At 36.3% G+C, this 24,034-nt stretch overlaps 1 protein-coding gene across 3 annotated transcripts in view; it reads right to left on the bottom strand.

The window, feature by feature from the left end:
* Positions 1–3,002: 3,002 nt before the first annotated feature.
* The window catches only part of PLAG1 (PLAG1 zinc finger), a 46,621-nt gene continuing 25,589 nt past the window's right edge, over positions 3,003–24,034 (bottom strand). The window contains exons 2-5 of one of the 3 annotated variants that reach the window (XM_066379033.1): positions 16,913–17,017; positions 9,327–9,425; positions 6,342–6,700; positions 3,003–5,822 (exon numbers count right to left, since the gene is read on the bottom strand). In XM_066379033.1, coding sequence (XP_066235130.1) covers positions 4,565–5,822; positions 6,342–6,583 — 1,500 coding nt within the window. In that variant the 5' untranslated portion in view covers positions 6,584–6,700; positions 9,327–9,425; positions 16,913–17,017 and the 3' untranslated portion in view covers positions 3,003–4,564. The remainder of the gene's footprint in view (positions 5,823–6,341; positions 6,701–9,326; positions 9,426–16,912; positions 17,018–24,034) is intronic. The other 2 variants (XM_066379032.1, XM_066379034.1) reach the window with 2 other exon arrangements.

Below are 24,034 nucleotides of genomic sequence, written 5' to 3'. Positions count from 1 at the left end.
TGGGTTTGTTCTGGTAACATATGCATGTCCAAGATTTCCTTTTGCAAGTGCACATGAATACATTGTGGTGGGTTGGTGTAAAAGTTAATGACAAATTAAGTCACAGTATAAAAATATATTGTACACCTTTACACCTAATGAAGTCCTTTTTTCCTATGGATAAAAAAATACGACGGAATGAGACAGAGACTTTTGTAGCACCATGAAGAGTTGTATCCCAAGTTACATTAGCAGCATGATCCAACATAAAATTGAAGGAGTGTTTCTGAGGAGATAAACATTCATTCTGGTTCATCTGTACCACTGCAACTTACATAAAGAAGTGTTTTATACATTAGCAATAGTTCTGTCACTTCTAGAGCTACACACTTATCAAAAGACACTGCCTTCCATCCTCGGTGTTGATAATGCTGTAGAAGGGATAAGGGTGACCTACGTGTGCCTTTTTGTTGGTAGTATTGTCTTACTTTATATGATCAAAAAGGAGCTCTTACGGGTTTTTAGCACAAGACTACACAATACAACTTCTGTGGATCTATGTAATCACAACAAACTATCTGTGTTGTTGACATGACTGCTGACACTGAGAAAAATAAGACAAAGTCAACTTAGCCGTTCACTTGTCAGAGGTAACAGTCTGCTATTACTAATGAAGAATACTCAACATTGAAAAGATCTCCTTCAATGCTACATGGATCTCAGTAGGCTAGAAGCAACTTGGGTGAACTGCTATTTTTAAATTTACATACTGGGAAGACAGTGTGTTTTGAGACACGTAAACCTTGTAAAAAAATAAACCATGTAAAACCTTAAGAAAAGACACACACTGATTCTGTGCAATATAGCAAATTGATAAGAAAACACTGTAAAAAATGTACCTGTTTAAAATACCTTCTACCATTTGAACACAAAGCATTATATATCAAAGGCCTACATATATATCATCTAATGGCACTTGAAACAAATCATAATAAGTCTTACAATAAAAGGCATAACCTATAAAAAAGTTTCTGTAAAGGCTTAGATTGTTTGAAAGTGCTATATCTTGTGATATGTGTAGTATAGAGGTTGACCAAGCTCTATTTTTTTAAAAAAATATTGGCCTATATATTGTATTGCTAACTAGATGAATGATCCTGAAAATATGTACTCTTCAACATTCATTATTAGCTTAATAAAGCAATCAGCTCTGGCTCATGTTTCAGTCAGTATATGGTTTTTAAAAACCGCTACTGCCCAAATTAACAATGTATCACTATATTCCACAAATGACTAAGAATAATAAAGCACAAGCAACAAATAGGCAAAAATATATAGTTTGGAAGAAACACTAAATGAGGTTGAAAAGCTACAGAGCGGTGCATGACCAGCCAGGACAACTGAAGTTTTGAAAAAGTGAACTTGGTGATAGGATTTAAAAATGCAAATTTTAACAGTGACCAATAACTAACTGTAAAGACATTTGCATATATCAATAGATAGTAATTGCTTACTGTGCCAAGATCCTTCCACAGTTACGCTTCCATGTCTAATTTCTACGCACATGTGGAAGTTCAAATTGAATGATGTTCAATATCTTGTCTGAGGTCCAAATTCTAAACTGAAATATCTTTACTTAGTAATAATTCCTTTTTTTAAAAAAACCAAGCAAAGGCACTACTATAAATTTCAAAGATGATGATTCTGGCCACTGAAGAATAAAACAGTATTGGCAATGATTATTTTTAATGATATCCAGTTGACATAAAAAAGAGATGTCAATTTTTTTCTAGGAAAATAAAGAGCCAATTCTGTGTTACATAATTGTTAGACCATTGTGCAATTAAAATATATGAGTCTGCCTCATCTCTTATTAGAAAATTCTCTCCAAAAAGGTTTAGTGACTACTACAGTCAATTTTAAAAACAAATTAGTTGAATTCCCTCTTACTTTGAAGCGTTATTTTTAAGTCTGAGGCAGCAACAGGTAGAGGTGTATGTGTGAAAGTTAAGACTCCACAATTTTATCACTGGTGCCCTTAAAGATGTGTCTTGGTGTATCGAAATTCCATGCAGGGTGAGAATTAGGCTAAAAGTATATAAAAAATATAAGGCGCCATTCCCCATTTCTAAAATGCTTTATTTAATAAATCCTGGTACTCCCTTTCTTATTTTTTATTAGCAGTGAAATACAGCCTACTAAGGCCAACATCTCAGTTCATTAATTTGACTTTAGCAAATTTTAGATGAAGTAGTGTTTCCACACTTGTGTTTGTGATTTGTTCAAAAATAGGTTTTCTATTTATATGTGCTCTGTCACCAAATTTCTTTTATCCATTTTTTAAAATGGTCATTAAAGCAATATTGAACACTAATCATTCAACTAATGATTTCGGTAAGCAATCTGTTTCATAGAAACTAAAGGAAAGCAGTAATAAAGCAGAGCTAAAAGCCTACTTTCAGAGCAAATATTCTCCTAATCAAAAGCTTAGGAGCAGTTTGAAAAAAATTTAAATGTATTTCCTTATTAACATATATCATTTTAATGCCTTTGGAACACTTATAAAATGTAATTTTTAATAATAAAATTTAAATACATAAGTATAAAAACTACTGCTCCCAGGATTTAAAAAAAAAATAGGAGCATGATAAAATATAAGGAGCCAAAGTTCCTTAAGAGAGCAACTTTGATTCTATGAAGTGCGATATATGTGTGTGTGTGTATAGATATAATATATAGTGAAATCCCCATTTACATTATTACAATTTACATTTTCCACAAATTATACTACTCCCAAATATTTTAAATAATGCATTATATTCAGTAATCTGCACTCGTTTTTAGAAATTCTTGGTAAACATTGCATTCTGCAGTGATAACTGGCCCTATGAAAGGGAAAAGAAGCTTTCATATAGGGCTGAGTGCTCAAAATTTTTTTCTTTCTTTTTTAAGAGATACAGACTCCTCTATACCACCCTCCCCAACCCACCCCCACACCTGCCCCAACAGACAGGTTCCCAAATAAGGTGTTAGCAAGTGCTTAATAGATATGTTTTTACGTTGATGTTCCTACTGATAATTATAAAAATATAATAATCTGACCTTTCAGAAGATTATGGTCTAACATGAGGAAAGCCCATTAAGTATTTTATTCAGTGAACAGAATGTTATTTTCATGTTAACTAAGATAGTGCTTGCTTTACTTTACTTTTCCCCTTCTACAAATTCAACTTATTTGCAACATTCCCTGCATTTTCCAGAGATGTGTAAAAGTGGGTTTTACTGTATATATTTTTAGTTGCTTAAAACTTTGTGGTCATTCCTCAAATAGTTTTCTAATGCATTTCACTTTAAATTCTCCATTTGTAAATACCAAGGAAAGACAAACTAATACTGAATAAGAACGATACCATGGGGTAGAACTGTTGTTTCTGCTTTTGGCTCTTAAGGGAACAAAAATGTTACCAAATTTAACTACAAGTGATATAAGCAATAGACTTTTACTTTATGTCTAGAGTCTACTTCCCAACTCTGGCAACAGGGGGCATGACCCCTAGACAAGTCCCTAAATTGAACTGTATGCTTCATATCTATCTTCCTGTTTAGGGTGTTTATCACATCATCTAAGCTGAGACCATCCAATCGGGGGTAAATACACTTAACACCTGTGTTCTACAATGGCTCTAGATTCTGGACTGTGGACTAACAATGAAAATAAAATTGCTGGCTGAAAATAAAATCTGACCTACCCTTTGGCCTTGAAAGGTGGAAAAGATTAAAAAAAGCTATCTAAATACTGAGTCTGAAGACTCTGATGCCATACACATTAGTATTAGTAAATAGAAAGAGAGCAAGTTAAGAAGTTTGAAATGTGGCAAAATATCCTGTGTACTAATTTAAAGCCAACTGTAAATAGCATAGGATGCTGTGTCACCTTACTAAGAGTCTCCTTTATGCTCTAAACATATGGTGCTTTGTGTTTAAGTTTTGTTTTCCTTATATGTGCACAATAAAGACAGCAAATATTTGAGCCAGACAATAGCAAGTCTTCAAAATATACTGACCTGAAATGATAGTATTTCTAAAAAACATTTTTATCTTCCCAAACTGAGATTAATTCATTTGAAACATCTGATGATGACTCCATTTAGAGGCTAGTAAAAATTTTAAAAACTTGTGGGTTATTCATATACATTTTAGAAAATTTACATTTCTATTGCAAAATATTTTCATGAGCCAAATGTCAACAGGCAGAGCCATTAGTAATGGACAAAAATAAAACTACTAAGATCAAAAAGTGATTTAAATGTGGGATTTGTAAGACTTTACTAATAATGGCTTTCCTATATGAAAAATAATCTTAAAATATAACAATTGGCAGTGAATTAGGATGAAATACCCAGGTAAACGTAACTGAACACCAATGGTTCCAAAGCTAGTTTCTATTTTATACTGGCTTAATGAAAATTGGTACTATACAAAAAGAGAAACTTTTATACTGTCTAAAAGTAGGCAGTAAAATAAAAATGGTCATCTAAGGCAGGGCTACATATACATTTCTGTAATAAAGCCATGTCTTGGAATCCTACTGAAAAGCTTGATGGAAACGTGGTAGGGTGGTGCTTGTGCTTAAACTACTGGTGAAAGCTGCTGACAGTGAGTGCAGAGATCCAAGACCTATAGTGTTTGCAGGATCCTGATGATCCTGTGTCTGTGGGGGGAGCTGAGACACAGAAGAATGTGCTTCTTCTTGGGAATAGCTCATTCCAAGGCTCCCCACTGATATAGGATTATAGGGAGGACCATTCAATGGTATGAAATTAAACAACTGAGAAAAATCCAATGCTGGTGTGTTTAGGGGGTCACTGATAGAAATAGAGCTTTTTGACAGGGAGAGGTCTCCTGCACCATCATCCAGGGACCCGATCTGAGAATCTAACCCTAGTTTAGATGACGATGCTTGAGAATCCTGGGATGAAGAGGGCACGCCACCTTGTAGCTCCATCAGGTAACTCTCAATTTCGCCCTTTAATGGCTGTTCTTTTTCGGGAATAGAAATTGCATATGAGGTAGAACTGAATGGGTATTTGAAGGAAAGGTGATGAGAAGGATGAACAGCATCCATATCTATTGGACATGTCATTCCCAAAGGTAAAGTTGTGATCATTTGGTGGGCAGATCCCGAGCTCTGCATGGACTGAAATGGAGTGTTATAGAGGTTTAACTGCAAAGTGTTTGTGAATGGCTTTGATAACAGTTCACTGGAAGGTAAGGACATCACCGGAAGGAGCTCATCTTTTATAGGCACAGAAACGTTACAGGTAAATGGATCCAGAAAATCCACTGGTTCTGTTTTGACCTTCAGAAGTTCTTGATTGTGACTCTTCTTCATATGTCGAGTCAGGTGATCCTTTCGGCCAAATCTCTGTGCACAATACTGACAAAGGAAGTCCTTTCTTCCAGTGTGCACCACCATATGCCTCCGGACATCTTTCCGGGTATAGAACCGGCGATCACAATGCTCGCACTGGTGCTTTTTTTCTTTAATCCCACCAGACGACTTGCCTGCGTGAGATTTAAGGTGCTCCAGCAGCACTCCTGTGCTTTCAAAAGTCTGCAAACAGACCTTGCAAGTGAGGTCACCACTTGTTGCAGCATGCAAGGCCAAGTGACGTTTGAACCCAAGCTTGGTGTTGTAGTTCTTGCCACATTCTTCACACTTAAACGTCTCTTTGTTAGGGTCATGTGTATGTAGGTGATTCTTCAGGTGATCTTTCCGGTGAAACATTTTCTCACAATAATTACACTTGTGGGTTTTCTCAGGAGAATGAGTAGCCATGTGCCTTTAAACACAGACATATTCTGTAAGTATCATGACAAAAATGGTATGTATTCACTTTTCAAATGGAAGCTAAACTACTAAGCTAAAACAGAATTTCCCTAATAATGGTCTCTTTTAAACTTAATATATACAAGGATAGTTAATATACCTAAACACTGTAGAACTTGAGTCACTTAAGTTGCCACTTTAGTTTTGACTGGCTGGTTTTTAGCTATTATTACAAAAGCAAATGAGTAAGACTGAATATACTCACGTAAACGTCCATACCTTTTCTTGTAATTTCTTTGTACAAATGGAAATTCTACTCTCATTAAGCATTTCATTAAAAAAAAATCCAAAGATACTAACACATAAAGGTATGTGATTCAGAATACTAAAACTAGCCAATGTCTAAATCTACTTAACATTTCCTCTCTGTAAATCAGCTAAAAAATGTGTATACAAATATATACGTTTACAATGGCTTCACATGGCCAACATCATAGCAAATAAAATCTGAAAGACAAATAGAGTTTAATACCTTTGTAATTTGTACTTAGAAACAAAGGCCTTGGTGCAGTCTTGTTGTATGCACTTGTAGGGCCTCTCTCCTGTGTGAGAGTAGGAGTGAACCTTTAATTTCTCAACACTGTTAAAGGCCTTGTCACACAGTTGGCAAGGAAAGTTTTTTCTTGGTTTGGTTTCACCACGCTTACGTTTCCCTGAAGGGACTTTCTGGTTATCTCTTACTTCTGACAAATCACCAGGAATGACAGTGGCCATCGCAGCCTAAACCAGGCCTTCTTGTTGGACACTTGGGAACTGCCCAACTCCACTAAATGATTTAGCTTTAGGTGGCTTCTCAAGTTTCATGTGGTCGTAAAAGAAAGCAAAAAGGGACTGGAAAAAAAAATAAGAAACAACTAGTTTGTAACTAAATTTAATTAAAAAAATTATTTGCTATGTGATGCTTTTGAATTAAAAAAGAAACCATAAAATGGATTCAGCTGGTCTAATGTAATATCTGTAGGTTTCTTTATATTTGTCAAAATCCATATCAATGCATTGCTCAGAATGAACAGTTCACACATCCCTTGAAATTCCACCTGACAAATGCTGTACTTAGGGAAAGCAGTAGCGATTTCAGAAGCTCTCAGGAAGCATCAAAATAAGGCACTTAACTATTTTCCCAATGAGACGTGGTTCTAACAGATCCCTCCATTGGTGGTACTTAGTTTTTTTTGTTTTTAGTGTCTTGTTTGTGACTTCTATATGTCATCACAGAACAAACAGAACTGTGAATTATGAAAAAAAACATGACACTAAAAATGGCATTATTAAGCTTCAAATTTTACAAAGAACTAGAGAACATAAAAATGTTTCCACAAATATTTTAATGTCTAAAAATCATTTTGATTTACGCAAGCTGGCTCTAGTCACACTCTTTATTACAGGAAATAAATAAGTAACTGCAAACTCTTTTAGGCATCTTGTGAACCATTTAGTCCATGGAAGATGTACTTAATGCATAGACACCCGAGGCCTGAAAGAGTTTAATTCATCACCCTAAATGATAATTTATTTTTTATGCCAGTGTCATCACACACACAGGGATTTCTGACTGAAGAGTGGAAATGACTTATCTCCATAACCAATATACATTCTTGAAATGGTCAAGCCTTTTGATATTATATTGGGTGAGGATCATGGCTGCTTGCCATTTGGAAGGAAGAAGGATTTGGTTGAAGTAATTTCCCTCACTGTTTTTCGCATCATAGAAAATGATTCTGTTTATTGAGCAGAGAGATTACTGGATGAGCCAGAGTCATCAGGCCTCCCCAAGAGCTGAAGGGTCAGTCTTTGACACACCTGTAATCTGTGTGCAGCACACAGTGGGACTCTTGGCTTAGAGCACGATACCTGTGCAAGGATACATCAGTATAGAAGTGTTTCAGGTTGTAAAAACATGTGTTAAGAGTTTCAATTCATTATCGGTGCTTTGAGAAAGAATGAAATGAACACATGGTATGACGAGGAGTATGTCTACTAAACAAAACATTTTAAACTGACTGAAACCTTTGAAAATATGTGGACAAGAGAAAGTAAATATTATCAACTGTATTTCTCAGAGTAAAAAAGCAACCCCCCAAGATTTCAACCCAACGTTCATGAATGCTTGTCTAGCAATGTACTTTTAAGAGACACAGAAATGATAATACCTACAGCCTCTTTAAAAAAGATCTGATTTTTAAACTGAAAACTGAATGTGGCTAAATAAGTGTTATCAACTTCTAATCAACTGGGTTTTTAAAAAATCTTATTATATATTCAGGGAAAAAATCAATTTCTTTACATCACTGACTTTGGCATGAGACTGATTCTTGTCTTTACAACCTAGAGGTATGACACTGACTTTTACAGATTCCAGTTATATTTTTGTAGGGTCTCTAAATTTATCCTACATTTTTGTGAAACTAAGTGTATACTACAATAGGGCTTGATGTATATTAATGCAGAGGTGTCACTAAACAGGCAAAATGAGTAATGATCCACTCATGTGATTAAAATGTAAAGCACATAAGTTAACCAGTGTTTGCTTCATGTATCCCTTCTTCATCAGTAAGCAGACACATACAAGGCCTTCCTTCATGCTGTTCAGACTGTCTAAGCCTGAACTGCAGTTTAAAAGTGACATGAACACAATAATGCAACTGACATTACTAATGCTAAGCCAGTATGTGCCCTTTGACTGAAGATTGGGTTTGGAATCTTAAGGCCTTGCCCTTTTCATGTTATATGCTCATTCAGGAGACGCTTTCTCCACCTCTCTCAGAAATATCTAAACAATTATTCTTCTGTAACCATTAATGATACTGTAAATTGATATAAAGCACTCTCCCAAGGCAGGAAAAAAAGAGCAATTTTGATTATTTGATTTCCTAACATGACATTTTATGCAACTATTTAGAGCATTGTAGGAAACAAGCTAATACATTTTTCAACTGTAAAATCAACACAGAATGCAAAGAATCTAAATCCTTATATATAACTAATATCTGAAAATATTTCAAAGACTGGTCATATTTGTCATTGTGTTATGAGGTCCAACCATAATGTGCAGAAAATTCAGTTGAGAAAAATGATTATTTTTATGTTATTGAAAAAAATTATAAAAAGTATACCATGAAACAATATACAAACATTTGATTATATAAAAATTGGTGATACTCAATATGGAGTAACAAATGAATTCTGTTATCTTTGGATGTACATACTGAGCAATGAAGAATTGCATATTTCAAATATTACACTTTTCTAAGACCAGCTGAAATTTTTTCATGGCTAATATTTTTTATCTTAATATATTACAAAACTCAAATTAGTTATTAGTGCATTTAAAACTACAGAATAAATATAAGGCTGTAAGATCAACATCAAATAAAAGTCCACATTCATAATATGCATATCAATCATATACTTTAAAGATACATGCACAGAACTAGAGCGATTTTTGTTCAATGCATACCTGATGACTGATGGAAAAAGCCTCAGACCTTGATCTTAGCCAGTCCCACTGACTCTTCGTGGAAGAGAGCGGAATGCAGTCCTTCCCATTTTGGCCAATCTATGAAACAAAAAATAAGAATGGACTACACTCTAAATGGAAGCAAAAAGTAAAGGATGAAAAATAAAGGATAAAGAATTGCAATTTCATGGCACATGCTTACATTCCATACTCTGCTGAAAGACATGCATTAATTTTCACCAATTGCAAATTTATTAGTTCTAAGCACATTTACATGACCAAATAAATGCAGAAACAAAAGTATAAAATAGTATTACCTATATAAATGGCATTTTGTGATGCTGAATGACTCCCCACTTCTTTCCCAAATTTAATTTAACTTTTTAAATCTAACTTGCCTACTGAGAGAAATGAATATTAGAGTTACTCTTTGTAAATTAGATGGATCAAAATTTCATTAAGCTTCACAGTGTGGAAGAGACAAACTCCGTTCTTTCTTGGAGAGTGCACGTGGAACGTCACCAAAGAACAGCAGCCTCCTGAGGACAGCATCTCATGTCCACACTGCACACACTTGTGCAACTTGGGCTTGTTACCTGCAATACCTGTCAGTTTATCTCTCAGAATGCTGCAAGGATTGTTGAAATGTGGCAATATCTCTGTGCTCTTTAGATTTCAAAAGCATGCAAGGGAAGTTAAATATATGTTTGCTACAGGAGAAGGAGTGTCAGGAAGAAGGCATCATTTGGTTTAAAGAGACCATTGTTGAAAAATCTTAAAATATCTTAAAAATGCCTATTAGTAACATGATCTTCAGGATACTAGAACCATGTATAGAAAAAAACAATAATTTTTTAATGTACAAATAAATGTGAAACAAATCAAGATCAAAGGCAGAAAAAGCTAGAATTATCTGTTATAGAGAGCACAGGGCACAGAGAGCTTAGTAAACTATGTATTTTGAAGATGAACATTCAGAATCATGATAATAAGAACTTGAAAGGACTAATATAAATCAAATAGTTAAAATACAATAAGAAAAGGATTCACCAATGACATAATAAATTAAAATAATTTTACTTAAATGTTCTAAACACAAATATAATTAATTTTCCCTGAAATCAAATTTTCACATGTATTAAGAATTTGATGACGTATCAATAAAATACATATTTAATAGAGGACATTCAAGCATCATTACAAAAACACTAAGGGTATATTTAAAGCAGCATTATTCTCATAGTTTAAAAGACAAGAAAAATAAACACTTAGACTAATAAAAGATATTTAAAAAGTTAAAGCAAAGCTTCATTCTTTTGTAAAGCACAGGACATGCATAAATGGAAGAGCTGAATTCTGCACATCAAAACTGCAAAATAATAAAATTAACTTTGTACATACTTACTTGCCCAGGGCACATACTGAGTTTTGGGTAGGGTAATTAAGAATATGAGTCTGTTTTGAGTATTCTGATATTTAAATAATACAAATACCTTACAAGTGTAGAGTGTTTCCATCGCTATTACCTCCCTGGAATTCAATGGATTTGAGAGGTGGACACATTTATCAGCACTGCTATCTTAAGGTGAGAGGCCCAGAGAAGGTGAACATCTTAACAACATATATGTGCCCCAGCATATGTGGTCAAGAAAAGGCTTATGCCCTAAAACTCCTATTTCCTATTTCATTCTTTTTCTACTGCACTCCTGAAGGGCAGGTTGGCAAAGCAATTTGCAAGCAGATAAATCCTGTCTCTTTACACTTAAAAAATAAGAATAAGGAGTAGTGCCTATTTTCTCAATCAGAGCTGCCAATATAATCTCCAAAGGAAAATAAATTTTTTTATTTTTATTTTTAGGAAAATAAATTTAAGGTTTAAAAAGTTTCTTTTCATAAAGACAGTTTGCAAAGTAAATTTTAAGTAATTTAAATAACAGTTAAAATAATAACTATTTAGGTAGGGAAAAATCTAAAACCAAAGTTGACTAGCGAACAACAAATTATATATTTTTTTCTTCTTTTCCGGGCCAATATAAATTTTATTGTATCTCAAATACATTCATAAAAACTTTACTTATGCTTACTCTTCATAGGCATTTATAAAAATCCTTTAGAATTGAAGTATTTCAATGCAGTTTAAAATTATGCATATCAAAATGAAATAATACAAATCTAAATTACGCCTGTTACATATTTTACAGTCTGAAATGAAATCATGAATAAAGCCATCATTTTCATTCATTTTATCACAAAACATAATTCCAGTATCACGGTAATTTTCTGAAATTCGACCCACATATTTTGAGTTCTTATGAGAGGCCAAATAATTTCAGAGGACTGGTAATTATTTCCCCAAACAAAAGAAATCAGGAGCTGGTTAGAATTCATTATTATTTGGTCTGGTATAATAAGCATAAAAATATATAGTTTGCATTTATGTAATACTGTAACTAAATGTCAACTAAAATTACTTGTTTTCTCTTTTATAGGGTTAAAAAATTTTTAAAAGGCAAATAGTGTCTACTATTCTGAAAAGTCTGAAACAAAAAATCTGTACTACTATTTTTCTTTTTTTTACATATCAAACATTGGCTACTACGGTTTTGAAATGATTAAAGTTCTTCTTTGCTTTAATCTGAAGAATTGTGAAACAAGGTGGAAACTGTACATAAAACCATTTCAAATCACACTAAGATGAAACAGTATTTCAGTATACCCTTCTAGCTTTTGCTGACAGCAAGACAGACATTTTTTCCTAGGGCAACTTTGCATACATAAAAATAATAATTAAAGGGCATATTGTGTGTGCACAGGTTTATCTACTATGTTTTACATTTTAAAAAGTGACTCGCAGCAAAACAACAAGCAAAAATGAATCATACATCAAGGGTCCACTAAAACGAATTCCTATGAGGATGCTGGCAAAGGAACAGACCTGTATTGAAACTGTTTTTATACTTAAAATACCACATTTCTGATAGTCATTTCTCTACCAGCTGTGACTTTTTATAACACTTACCTGTATCAATAATTCTTTCATATTTAAGGTAAAAGTCAAACACATACTTTGCTAATTAAGGGCAAATGTCTTCCATAATCAAAGCTTTATTCTCCTTTATGCTAATCATAAAACAGCATTAGTAAACAATTCAGAAAACGTCAACATTTGCTTGAAACATACGTTTCATATAGAGTAAATAGGTAGATTGCAAAAGGAAACTTACCAGTAGTTAATACTTTAATTTACATATGTAAGACACAATAGAGCTTTGAATAATGTGAAATAAATTATTAACAAGATAACATAATTGAAGACAGTCAATTCTGAAGGGCAATAGCATACTTAGAATCTATTTTTTTGATCCTGTATGATAATGTGAAAACTTTCACAGCATTCAATTTCTGTAGGACTGTAAAAATCACTTATTAAAGAATAATAAAAGGAAAAATATCTTGCAACTATAAAAAATACACGACAAAATTAAAAATAGACTCTAGACAGCATTGGGACAGAAGCTGTGTCAGCTTTATTCACTGCTGTTTTCCATAAAAGTAAAATTTTTGGTGAATGAATATAAATAATGAAAGGAGGGCAAGTGCTTTCCAGCAACAAATTAAACTACAGCCTTGCTCAATGACTAGAGAGACATACGACACGACATACATATCTATGTTCAAGTAAAAAAAAATAATGCAGTATGGATGCAATTTGGTTCAAAAAACTAAATGCCACTACAAAAGTATTTTTGAAACTTAGCTTTGTAAAGTCTTACAGATTAAAACAACAGCAATTATAATAAAAGCTGTCTAAAATACTTGTTTCAGAAAACATTCTCTGATTGATCTTACTGCTAAGGAATCAATTAGTACAAGTATATAGTACCAATTTGGTTACCATTCCTAATATAAATTTCTAAAGTGAAAACATGTCTGGTACCTGCATCCATGCCTAGCATGGAGCATGAAGGATGGCTGGATGGTTGGATAGTTAGATGGTTAGACAGGGCTGCTGATGCCTGAAGAGAAAAGAGCAAGGGTGCCCACTGCAAAGCAGTGGCAAAGAGCTGGATCTATGCCAGACCAGCCTAAGTTGTAAGTGGGTACCCAAATAACTCACCTTATATCTAGAATACTGAAAATTCAGCACTTAGTTTCCTAAAGTAGATGTCATAGTTAACTAAAATTAATAAAAAAAGCAAAGATGCCTTCTTTGAATTACTGTATTTGGGATTTCCAACTTTTGAGGAATTCATTAAAATGCAGTTCTAGGACAACCCTTTTGAAATCTACCATTAAAATTTAGACTTAACTGAGGTTTAGAAAGTCTTATATCTAATACAGAAATAAAAATCAAACAGAGAAGTGAAGAAAAATAGCAGGACATATTGACTCTAAGAACCAATAGGAAAAAAATGAATTTCGAAGCAGAACCAAAAAAATCCAACATCAGTTCTCTTATCTGTACAATTAGAATGTTCCTTTTTAGGCCATCTTAAACCTGGGTATGGTGTTTATTTTGTTTTCTAGAGTACCCAGAGAAAATGAATAGACACTCTGATGATGATGGAATATTCAAATATATTTTATCTTCCAATTCAGAAATATTCGCCTTGATGCTCTCTTATGGAGCAAAAGTGTTTAGGTTCAAAAGCTTTCTTCTCTTCTAGAAACTCTCTTTTTATGATCCGTAACTTAGGAGTTAGCATTTCATTTTAACTACAACATGGGGGATTTTCCCCCTTTGGTTGCATATTCTTATCAAAATAAAAAACGAAAAAATACAGATGAGTAGTACACTGGAGGTATTTTCATTTCTACATATAGGGCAATTAGTATTTGCAAACAGGAAAGAAAAGAGGAATTGTGCAAAAGGGAAGCAATGATGCCCGAGAAAGCAATAAATCGCAATTATATCTGAATACAAAGTAAGATTGCTTAATGGAAACTTAAACCATTATAGAGGTTTTCCTGATTTTGTCTGCTTTTTTGGTATAAAGCATTCCTAAAATATTAGTGCCCTGGCTAGGATTATAAAGTAGGTAGCTCACAAGTCAGCTCAATTTGAAAATTGCATAGCTTCCAAATTGCAAAGGGTTGTTTTTATTTTTAGTACTGACCCCTTAAATTCCTGGGGCTACAATAAAAATGCTTGACACCAACCATAAAAATGTTCACACTGAAGGACCCCAAACATTCAGAGGCCATGCCTCCATTCAATTATGGTTAACTGTTTAATGCTGTTAAATTTCAAATACAGCATAATCCAGGTTTCATGTTTGAACTCTCTAAGCACTCATACTGAATCTGCCTATAAATTCAAATGGAAAGGCAGAAATAATACATATTAAGACAAAAGTGATGATGAAAGGTTTTCCTTAATTATAAAAGCTCATGCAGAGAATTAGTTATAAGCCATCCCAAAGTAAAGTGCACTTTAAATATAGACTTGTGCTAAGGTATACAAGAAGGTATAAATTTTAAGTGCGTGTGCAAAGTCTTGAGTAGCACTAAACAAGCTGAAGAAAACAGAACCCACATCCAGGCAAGGCTCCACACATGCACGGCTGTCCTCCCTGCCCATGTGGCTGGCCAGAACAAATTCACTGTGGAAACAACTACTTTGATTTATTCCCACATAGTTGAAGGTAAACAAGGTCAGTTCTAGGCAAAACTGTCCAGTGGGTGGTGGCTACTCCTTCCTCCACCTGCACAGGACCCATGTACTCCTCCAGCTGTCACAAGTAGGAGAGACTTGATAATTCTATTTCTTGACCAGTTTTACTTGAGCAAGAATGAACTTCAGAACTTTACCTCTCAGTGCTTTTTATCCCTAAAATATGAACTGCAAAGCCCTTTTTGAAATTTCCTGTCTCTCCTGCAGGACCGTAAATTCATCTACAGGGACATTATTCTTCATCCTTATATCCCGAGCACTTGGTCGGGGCTCTGGCACACAGTAGATACTTGATAAATATCTGTTGAACATAACTATAGTCCCTTAAAAGAATTTCAGGAGTCAAAACAAGCAGATAAACATGTTAGGGGTTCCTAGAATCTTTAATTGTTTTAATGCAAACTCGGAAGACAAAGCCCACAGAAATGAAATGATAATCTGCTTTGACAGAGGGTGAAAAGCTCAGGGAGCATCATAACCCTCTGGAGTCTATCTTGCTTCAGCCAGTGGGTGTCAAAAACCAGGGAGACAGGTACGTGCTCCTCAGAGGCCTGCAGGCATCCTGCTGGGCACAGACACACACCTGGGCAGCACTCAGGTGGCTGGCATTTTTCAGAACATTTGTTTGCAAATGTTCTGTTCCATAGCTCCTTAAGCACATGTCACTTGCCCTGATAAAGATTTACCATTTGGAAACAGCCAATGAAGTTTTATGGGAAGGAAAGGAACAAAGTGAAATTCAAAATCTTTGAAGAGGATGTTCTTCATGTGAAATTAAAATGTGAGGAGGATGTTGAAAATATCAGAGAAAATCTTTCACTGATTATAGCTACACGAGAGATCAAAGGAGAAAATCTACATAAAAGTAATGAAAATTTTTTTCTTTCCCCAGCTGCCAAAAAGTTTTGTTGAAAACAAGTTTAAAAACTACAATTAGGTAGAAAAAAAAATCTATAACATGTAACACTAAAAATCCATTAGCATCTTTTCATATATTAAAGTTTTATAATATACAAATAACCAAAAAATTTATGCTAACTTGATTTTAATGCTTAATTTCCACAGAATGCTGTCACTAAAGAGTTTTGGCCAGATTAATTAATGTGCCTTTTATTTGATTGTAAAGTTCTGTTCATGTAGACTGTGAGGCCCTGCCTGGCTCTCAGCCTACATCCTCCTTTCCATAGGGCTGCCACTTGGCATAGCCATCTTTGTTTTTACCAGACTTCCCATTCTAGGGCTGAGGGTCCTGAACTCTAAAACCTCAATCCTGTGGCTAAGGTCCCGCTGACAGACTTACCTGAAGCGAAATCCACGTGTACCTGATTTCCAAGTACTACACCTAGATTCTGTGCCACTAAACTACATCTACAACAGGTTGAGAAGTCTATATCCCTGGTGTGTGTGTGCTCTTTCCAACAAGGCCTAACAAATTGTTGTTGATCCACAGAGTTCCTTGTTCTAGCACCAGCCCTAACCCAGCAAGGAGAGCGAGCCTCTCCTAACCTGCTTATAGTTAATCAGATCTTTCCCAGCAGACAGAAAGATAAATAGTGGTAACATGGGACAGTCTAGTCTATTACTCTAAGCAGGATTCCAAGGAAGAAGAGCTTAAGAGTTCATCTGTGGACTATTTGGGGACATGAATAAATAAGCTCTTAGAGCAGCTATTCATTTTGTGTAGAGTAAGGAAGACTGTTCCTTGTCAGTATTCCAATCCTTCAATTAGATCATAACTATTAATGAAGTCCTACTGAACACATTACATATTGACAGATCTTAAAATAGTAAGTGGCATGCTTATTATGTGGCATGCTTTTCAAAGCTTTTATTATTTTATCGTATATTATTTAGAAACTGGAGTTATCGATCACTTTGAAAGCCATGCCATATAATGATAAAAGCCACCTACCTGAGCCCCTGCTCCAAACTCTAGCAAGGTAACCTTATTAATAGAGCATGATACAATGAAGCATTCTGGGTGCCAAATACGGCCAATGCAGCACCAAGAGGCAACCTAAAAAGAAAAGAAGAGTTAGTTTGAAATTCCAAAATCAGACCCAATTTGGTCAATGGCATATGAACCAAATTGTTTTTTATATTCATTATGACTGATTCATATTTTATCTTTATTGGAAAATCTATCTAAAATCTTATTAGAAACAAAGGTAACACAAATTATTTACATTACACAGAAAAATAAAAAGTAAGCAAAGTGATATCCTTAGATTAATATATTTTCCCCTGAATCACAATTAAAGTTATCTAAATTGTTTATATTTAATTTGATAAAGTAATTCAAATTTACTGCAATTTCTCAAAATTTCTGCTGTTTTCTTAATTTATACTCTAAACATATCACTATTTTCTCTGTAACACAGTTTTCTGAAAAACCTTTTGAAATGAAGATTCTCGTTATGAACAATAGTTGACGGAGAAATCCTGCCTTGGGAGTGTGTCCCTCAGGCCATCTGCTCCCAGGGAAGGGTGCAAACCATGAATGCCCTAAAGTAGAGGCAGATAAGGACATGGACAATTGCTCAGGTCCCAAGTTATTCTTTACGATGAGTCTATTAACCGTTTTAAAGTGAATTCATAGGTGGCAAGTCCATCTTCAATAACACACAAAGAAAAACCAAAATGTATTCTGAACTACTCAAAGGTCTGAATTGTCCTCAGCTTCCTTCTGTTGGTGCAGGTGGTGAAGACCTACTTCTACAGGCAATGACTAAGAGAGAAATGGGATGCCAGGCATTCTATACAGAAATCACCTGCTTCGTTTCCCGAGGCCAGAGTCAATGCTTAATTATACATGGCTGCCACTTTATTAAGATAAATAGCTGACAGTGATATAATAAATATTACCACCCCTATAATATATGGCACCAATCTAAATTACAGGTGATGCAAATTGACACAGACCATTTTCTGGAAGCATATAAGCTAGTTGTATGTATAGGCCACAGGATGTATACCTAATGTCAAGTTAAGTAATATGACTGTTAAATAAAACAGAAGTTGCCATCAGGCAGAATTGGAGTGACATATCAATAGCAAAAACAATATTTATTATAGGTATAAACAAGCACCACAGAATGTCAGAAGAGGAAAAGGACGTTATGGATTTTTGCCTTAAAGAACATACAATAAAGAAGGAAGGAGAAGGAGTGTGGGGGACATAACAGTTAGTCATCGAAACTCCTAAGTTAAGGCCCTGGCCGGTTGGCTCAGTGGTAGAACATTGGCCCAGTGTGTGGAAGTCCCAGGTTCGATTCCCGGCCAGGGCACACAGGAGAAGCGCCCATCTGCATCTCCATCCTTCCCCCTCTCCTTCCTTTCTATCTCTCTCTTCCCCTCCTGCAGCCAAGGCTCCACTGGAGCAAAGTTGGCCCGGGCACTAAGGATGGCTCCATGGCCTCTGCCTCAAGGGCTAGAATGACTCCAGGGGCAACAGAGCAAAAGCCCCACATGGGAAGAACATCCCCCCTGGTGGGCATGCTGGTGGATCCTGGCTGGGCGCATGCGGGAGTCTGACTGCCTCCCCGCTTCTAACTTTGGAAAAATAACAACAACCCCCCCCCCCCAAAAAACACCCACAAGCCTCCTAAATTAAAATTGCATATTAATACTGAGTCTAAGATGACCTCTGGCTGGAGTGTAGCTCAGATTATGGCCACTGTAAGGATTCAAATGAGAAAGATGCACTGAAGCCCAAATGTCCAGAATATTGTACACTCACATGCTAATGATGAAGGGGGGACAACTGTAGAACACTGAATGGGTCAAAAGCACTAAGAACAAGTACTTGCGGAGGGGAAAGGAGAGAGAAAAAAGTGGAAGGGAGGAGAGTTCAGGGAGTGTTTGGTCAATAATATACAGGAGATGAGTGCTGGAGTAGTCCAATACACAGAGCCAAAACCCAGCAAAAACTAGCATGTCCTAGAAGAAAGGCTACTTACATGCCTGACAGTATTTTTTTTAAGCGAGAGGAGTGAGACAGACACCCGCATGTGCCCCGACTAGGATCCACCCAGCGACTCCCATCTGGGGCAGAGTACAGAGCTATTTTCAGCACTTGCGGCCAACAGTTGGACAGCCAAGTTATCCTCAGCGCCTGCAGCCACGCTGGAACCTATCGAGCCACTGGCTGCGGGAAGGGAAGAGGGAGAGAAGGAGGAGAGGGAGGGGAAGAGAAGCAGATGGTCACCTCTCCTGTGTGCCCCGATGGGGCACTGAACCCGGACCATCTATATGCGGGACTGATGCTCTATCCACCGAGCAACCAGTCAGGGCCCTGACAGTATTAATAAAGGAGATAAAAGGTAGACCAAGATAGTTGTATAGCCTACTCTACAAATAGATTCAAACCAAATTACTGGCTAACTTGTGTTGGAGGCTAATGACACTCACTATAAAAAGAAAGCAGGTAGGTCCTGGCCGGTTGGCTCAGTGGTAGAGTGTTGGCCTGGCGTGCAGGAGTCCTGGGTTTGATTCCCAGCCAGGGCACACAGGAGAAGCACCCATCTGCTTCTCCACCCCTCCTCCTCTCTTTCCTCTCTGTCTCTCTCTTTCCCTTCCACAGCCAAGGCTCCATTGGAGCGAAGTTGGCCCAGGTGCTGAGGATGGCTCTATGGCCTCTGACTCAGGTGCTAGAATGGCTCTGGTTGCAACAGAGCAACACTCCAGATGGGCAGAGCATCGCCCCCTGGTGGGCATGCCAGGTGGATCCCGGTAGGGCGCATGAGGGAGTCTGTCTGACTGCCTCCCCATTTCCAACTTCAGAAAAAAAAAAAGAAAATCAATAAATTTAAAAAACTTTAAAAAAAAAGGCAGGTAATTTATGGGGGGGGGGGGCACAGACAGAGCTTCAAGGAGAAGAAAGAAAAAGGTGGCAAAATCCACAAAAAATAAACTCTGCTAAGGTTTATAGACCACCCTGCAATTCTTGCATAGAAGTCACCAGTCAGGCATGAAGAAACCAAACTTCAACAAGAAAAAACATGGTAGGTGGGAGTGAGAGAATGGGAGAAAAAAGGGAGAAACACCTAAATGAGAACAGCGAGTTGAATGACAACGAAATACGTACCTTCCAGCAAGAGGATGCTTTCTTTCAAAGAACTCTGCACTGAAAGAGAAGAGAAAAGGTAGGGTGGTGGCTAGAGGGGGACTCAAGATGACAGGTAGGAATGACATGTGAATGCCTCTGTGCTGAGGATGAAGAGGCAGGGAAGAAAATGGAGCACTCTGGGAGCACAGGCAAAATGGGAGACAAGGGAGAGGCTTTTGTCTTAGATAAGAAAATGGGCTTCTTTATGACCTAGGAGGGATGTACAGTCATTCAGGTAACTTTCTTGTAAAAGAGACAAGGGATGAAAGGAGTTTGCTTAACTTCACCAGTGCCAAGTAAAAGGGTCATGTCTGGTAAGAACGAGGGAGGAGCAGGTGCCTGACCTGGGCACAGGAGGGAAGATTAGAAGGCCATGTGGAGAACAAGAGAGGTGTCCAGGAGTATCCTTGAGGGTTTTATAAAAACAAAATCTGCCATAAAGAATTAAATTTCTTAGTTATTTCTGGTGGGAGTATAAACTGTTGAAACTTTTCTGGAATACACTGTAGAAAGATGTAATCAAAGCCTTTAAAAGCTCATGTATGTTGAACTGATAATTCATTGCTAAAAACTTAAGCCAAAAAAAAAAAGACAAGACACAAAGATTTAAGTATAAGTTGGTTCAAAGTATATTTTAATAAAAATTGATAATGTCTAATAAAAGGGGTAAAGTATATGTCTATATTATAGAATAACTATGTAGCCATTAAAAATAATGCATTTAATTAAATCACACAGGAAAAGAGATATAATTCTAAAATTTTAAAATGTAGAACAGAGAACATGCTATGATTCCACTTTTGTTAAGATACTTATATAGAACTACCTTCCCCCAACAATACACTTAAATGTAGATGGATAAGTGATAAATTTTAAAAAATTAGCAGCCTTGGCCAGTTGGCTCAGCAGCAGAGCGTCGGCCCAGCGTGTGGAAGTCCTGGGTTAGATTCCCGGTCGGAGCACACAGGAGAAGCGCCCATCTGCTTCTCCACCCTTCCCTCTCCTTTCTCTCTGTCTCTCTCTTCCCCTGCCACAGCCAAGGCTCCACTGGAGCAAAGTTGGCCCGGGCACTGAGGACGGCTCCATGGCCTCCGCCTCAGGTGCTAGAATGGCTCTGGTCACATTGGAGCAACAGCCCAGATGGGCAGAGCATCATCCACTAGTGGGCATGCTGGGTGGATCTGGTTGGGCGCATGCAGGAGTTTGTCTGTCTGCCTCCCTGCTTCTCACTTCAGGAAAAAAAAATTAGTGACACATAGGCTTTATACTCTGTATTTACAAATGTCTTAGTCCTATAATTATGAAAAAAAAAAATCATTTTACCAAGAATGGTTTCTCAAATAAACAGAAAAGTTTGACCATAAAAACAAACAAACAAAAAAACAAAAAGAAACACCTACATCCATACTTTACAACATAAACAAACTTAACGTTAAGTAAATCACAGACACAAATATAAAACCTAAAACTATAAAAGCTCTGGAAGAAACATAAGCAAAAATTTTGTGAACACTGAGTTAGTGAAAAATTTCTTGGCCACAACACTAAAAGCACAATCCATAAAACAATAAATGGATAAATTGAACTTCATTAAAATTTAAAACTGCTCTTCAAAAGACAATGTTGAGAATGGAAAAAGTCACTAGAAGAAAATATTTGCAAAGCATTTATCTGACATAGAACCTGTATCCAGAATATATATATAAAGATCTTCCAAAACTCAACAATAAGAAAAAACCCAATTAAAAAATGGCAAAACAGTTGAATGGACATCTTAAGAAAAATGGGTGGAAAATAAATGAATGAATATGTTAAGGTAGGTAGGTAGCTAGATACTGATGGGGAAAGAGAGCAAAGGCAGTTGGGACATTATATTTTATAAAACTTGGAAAGCCTGCTTCTGTAAGAAGCTTCAGCATCCCATTTATCTTAATTTGCTAGGAGGCTACAGAATTCATAAGCTCATTTGCACAGTCCAGGAGCTCACGGTGCCCTCAGCCCTAGGGACTCAATTCCCCACTAAGAAAAACTATTTTTTCCCAACACCCCCAACCCACCCCTACCCCAGGGTAAAACCAATTCATACACAAACTATGGGGGGAGGTACTTCTGTGCTTCCATTTTAAGGCATTTACAGCAGTGGGAACCAGGAATGGTGACCATAGAGGCCTGTCAGTCTAGCCTAGAAGGATCTGATTGCTTAGTGGGAGGAACGAAAACAAACCCATTAAATTTTAAAGAAACTGATTGGTTGGCTTAAAGGAAAGCTAGCCCTTCTAGCCCAAAAATACAAACACAGGTTTAACAGAGCTTTGGCCTTTCCCACCTTTCCGTCCTCTCTGAGTTACAGTTTAGCAACGTGCTCACCCCATAGGGAACAGACATGCTGTGTGGGCTGGCAGCTGCCTGTGGCCTGGACTGGATTAAGCTTTGATATGGGCAGGACCATGGTGCAGAATACTTGTGGGCTTCAATCTTTACACAGGGCTTAATGAAGACAAGACTGGGCTTGTTCCTTGGCAGGACAGGCAGAGATAAGACATTGGGAACCTGTGAGTAACCTCCTATTTCAATCCTGAATAAATCTTACTGCAACAGCCTAAGCCTCTCCAAATGAAGGTCTTTTGATTCCTTTCCCTCAAAACCGCACAAGAACCACATTTCCACCAGCATCAAAAAGATGCTCAACATCACTGATCATTAGGGAAATGCAAATTAATACTACAAAAAGATATCACTATCTACCCACTAAAATGACTAAAATGAAGAAACCAACCACACTGATGCCAGTGGAAGTGTGGTTCTATTGATACATTAACAATCTGAGCGTATCAAGTGCTGGTGAAGATGTGAAGCGAATGAAATCATGCACCACTGATGAGAAGGTAAAATGGTACAATCACTTTAGAAAACAGTATGTCAGTTTCTTAACGAGTTAAAACATGTGCCTACCATATGACAGCTATTTCACACCCATTCCTTACACAAGAGATATGAAAACCTATATACAAAGACTTGTACATGAATATTCATAGCAGCATTATTTGCAATAGTAAAAAACTAGATACAACCCAAATGTCCATCAATGCATGAATGGATAAACAAATTGTACTATAATCAGATAATAAACTACAAATCAGCAAGAAAAAGAAATGAACTTATATAGACAGTAACATAGATGAACCTCAAAATAATTATAGGTTTTTTTGTCTGAGTAGAAGTCAGACAAAAAAGAGTATATATTATATGATTCCATTTATACAAAATTCTAGGAAATGCAAACTTATCTGTAGTGACAAGAAGCTCAATGGTTATTGGCAACAGGGGGAGGGATCACTCACAAAACACATGAGAAAACTTCTGGGAATGATGGATACATTTCCTATGCTGGTTATGGTGACGGTTTCAGGAATGTAGACATGTCACAACCTATAAATCGTCTATTTTACTTAAATGTGTGCAGTTTATTAAATATCAATTATAAATCAATATTATAAAAAGGCAAAATTTCCATATTGAGAAAAAATTAATAAGGTTGAGAAACAAATCTTCATATGAATTTACTTAAATTTGCGAGAAAAAAAATCCCAAAACTACTTTCTGTGAATAAACTAAAATCCTTTATAAGGGCAATGATTCAAAATAACTAAAATCTTTCCTTCCCATTCAGAGTGGAAAAAAAAAAAAGGAATATTGTCTTAAATGTAAGAATCACATTCAATCCTTATTAGAAAGGATACACATCTAGGCAGTTTTTAAAGCCACATTCTCAGCTGTCGTCCTTGGAGGAAGCCCGTGCAGTTCACCTGTTGCTTTACAGACTGGAACATCACACTACATGATTTAAAGGTTCCAGGAATATACTCTAACTGAAACTGACACCTACAAATAATAAATAGTTCTAAGATAAGTTCCATTTATCAAATA

Source organism: Saccopteryx leptura, chromosome 3, assembly GCF_036850995.1.
Source record: "Saccopteryx leptura isolate mSacLep1 chromosome 3, mSacLep1_pri_phased_curated, whole genome shotgun sequence".
In the NCBI taxonomy this organism is placed as follows: Eukaryota; Metazoa; Chordata; class Mammalia; order Chiroptera; family Emballonuridae; genus Saccopteryx; species Saccopteryx leptura.
This window is presented reverse-complemented; position numbering and strand designations above follow the sequence as displayed.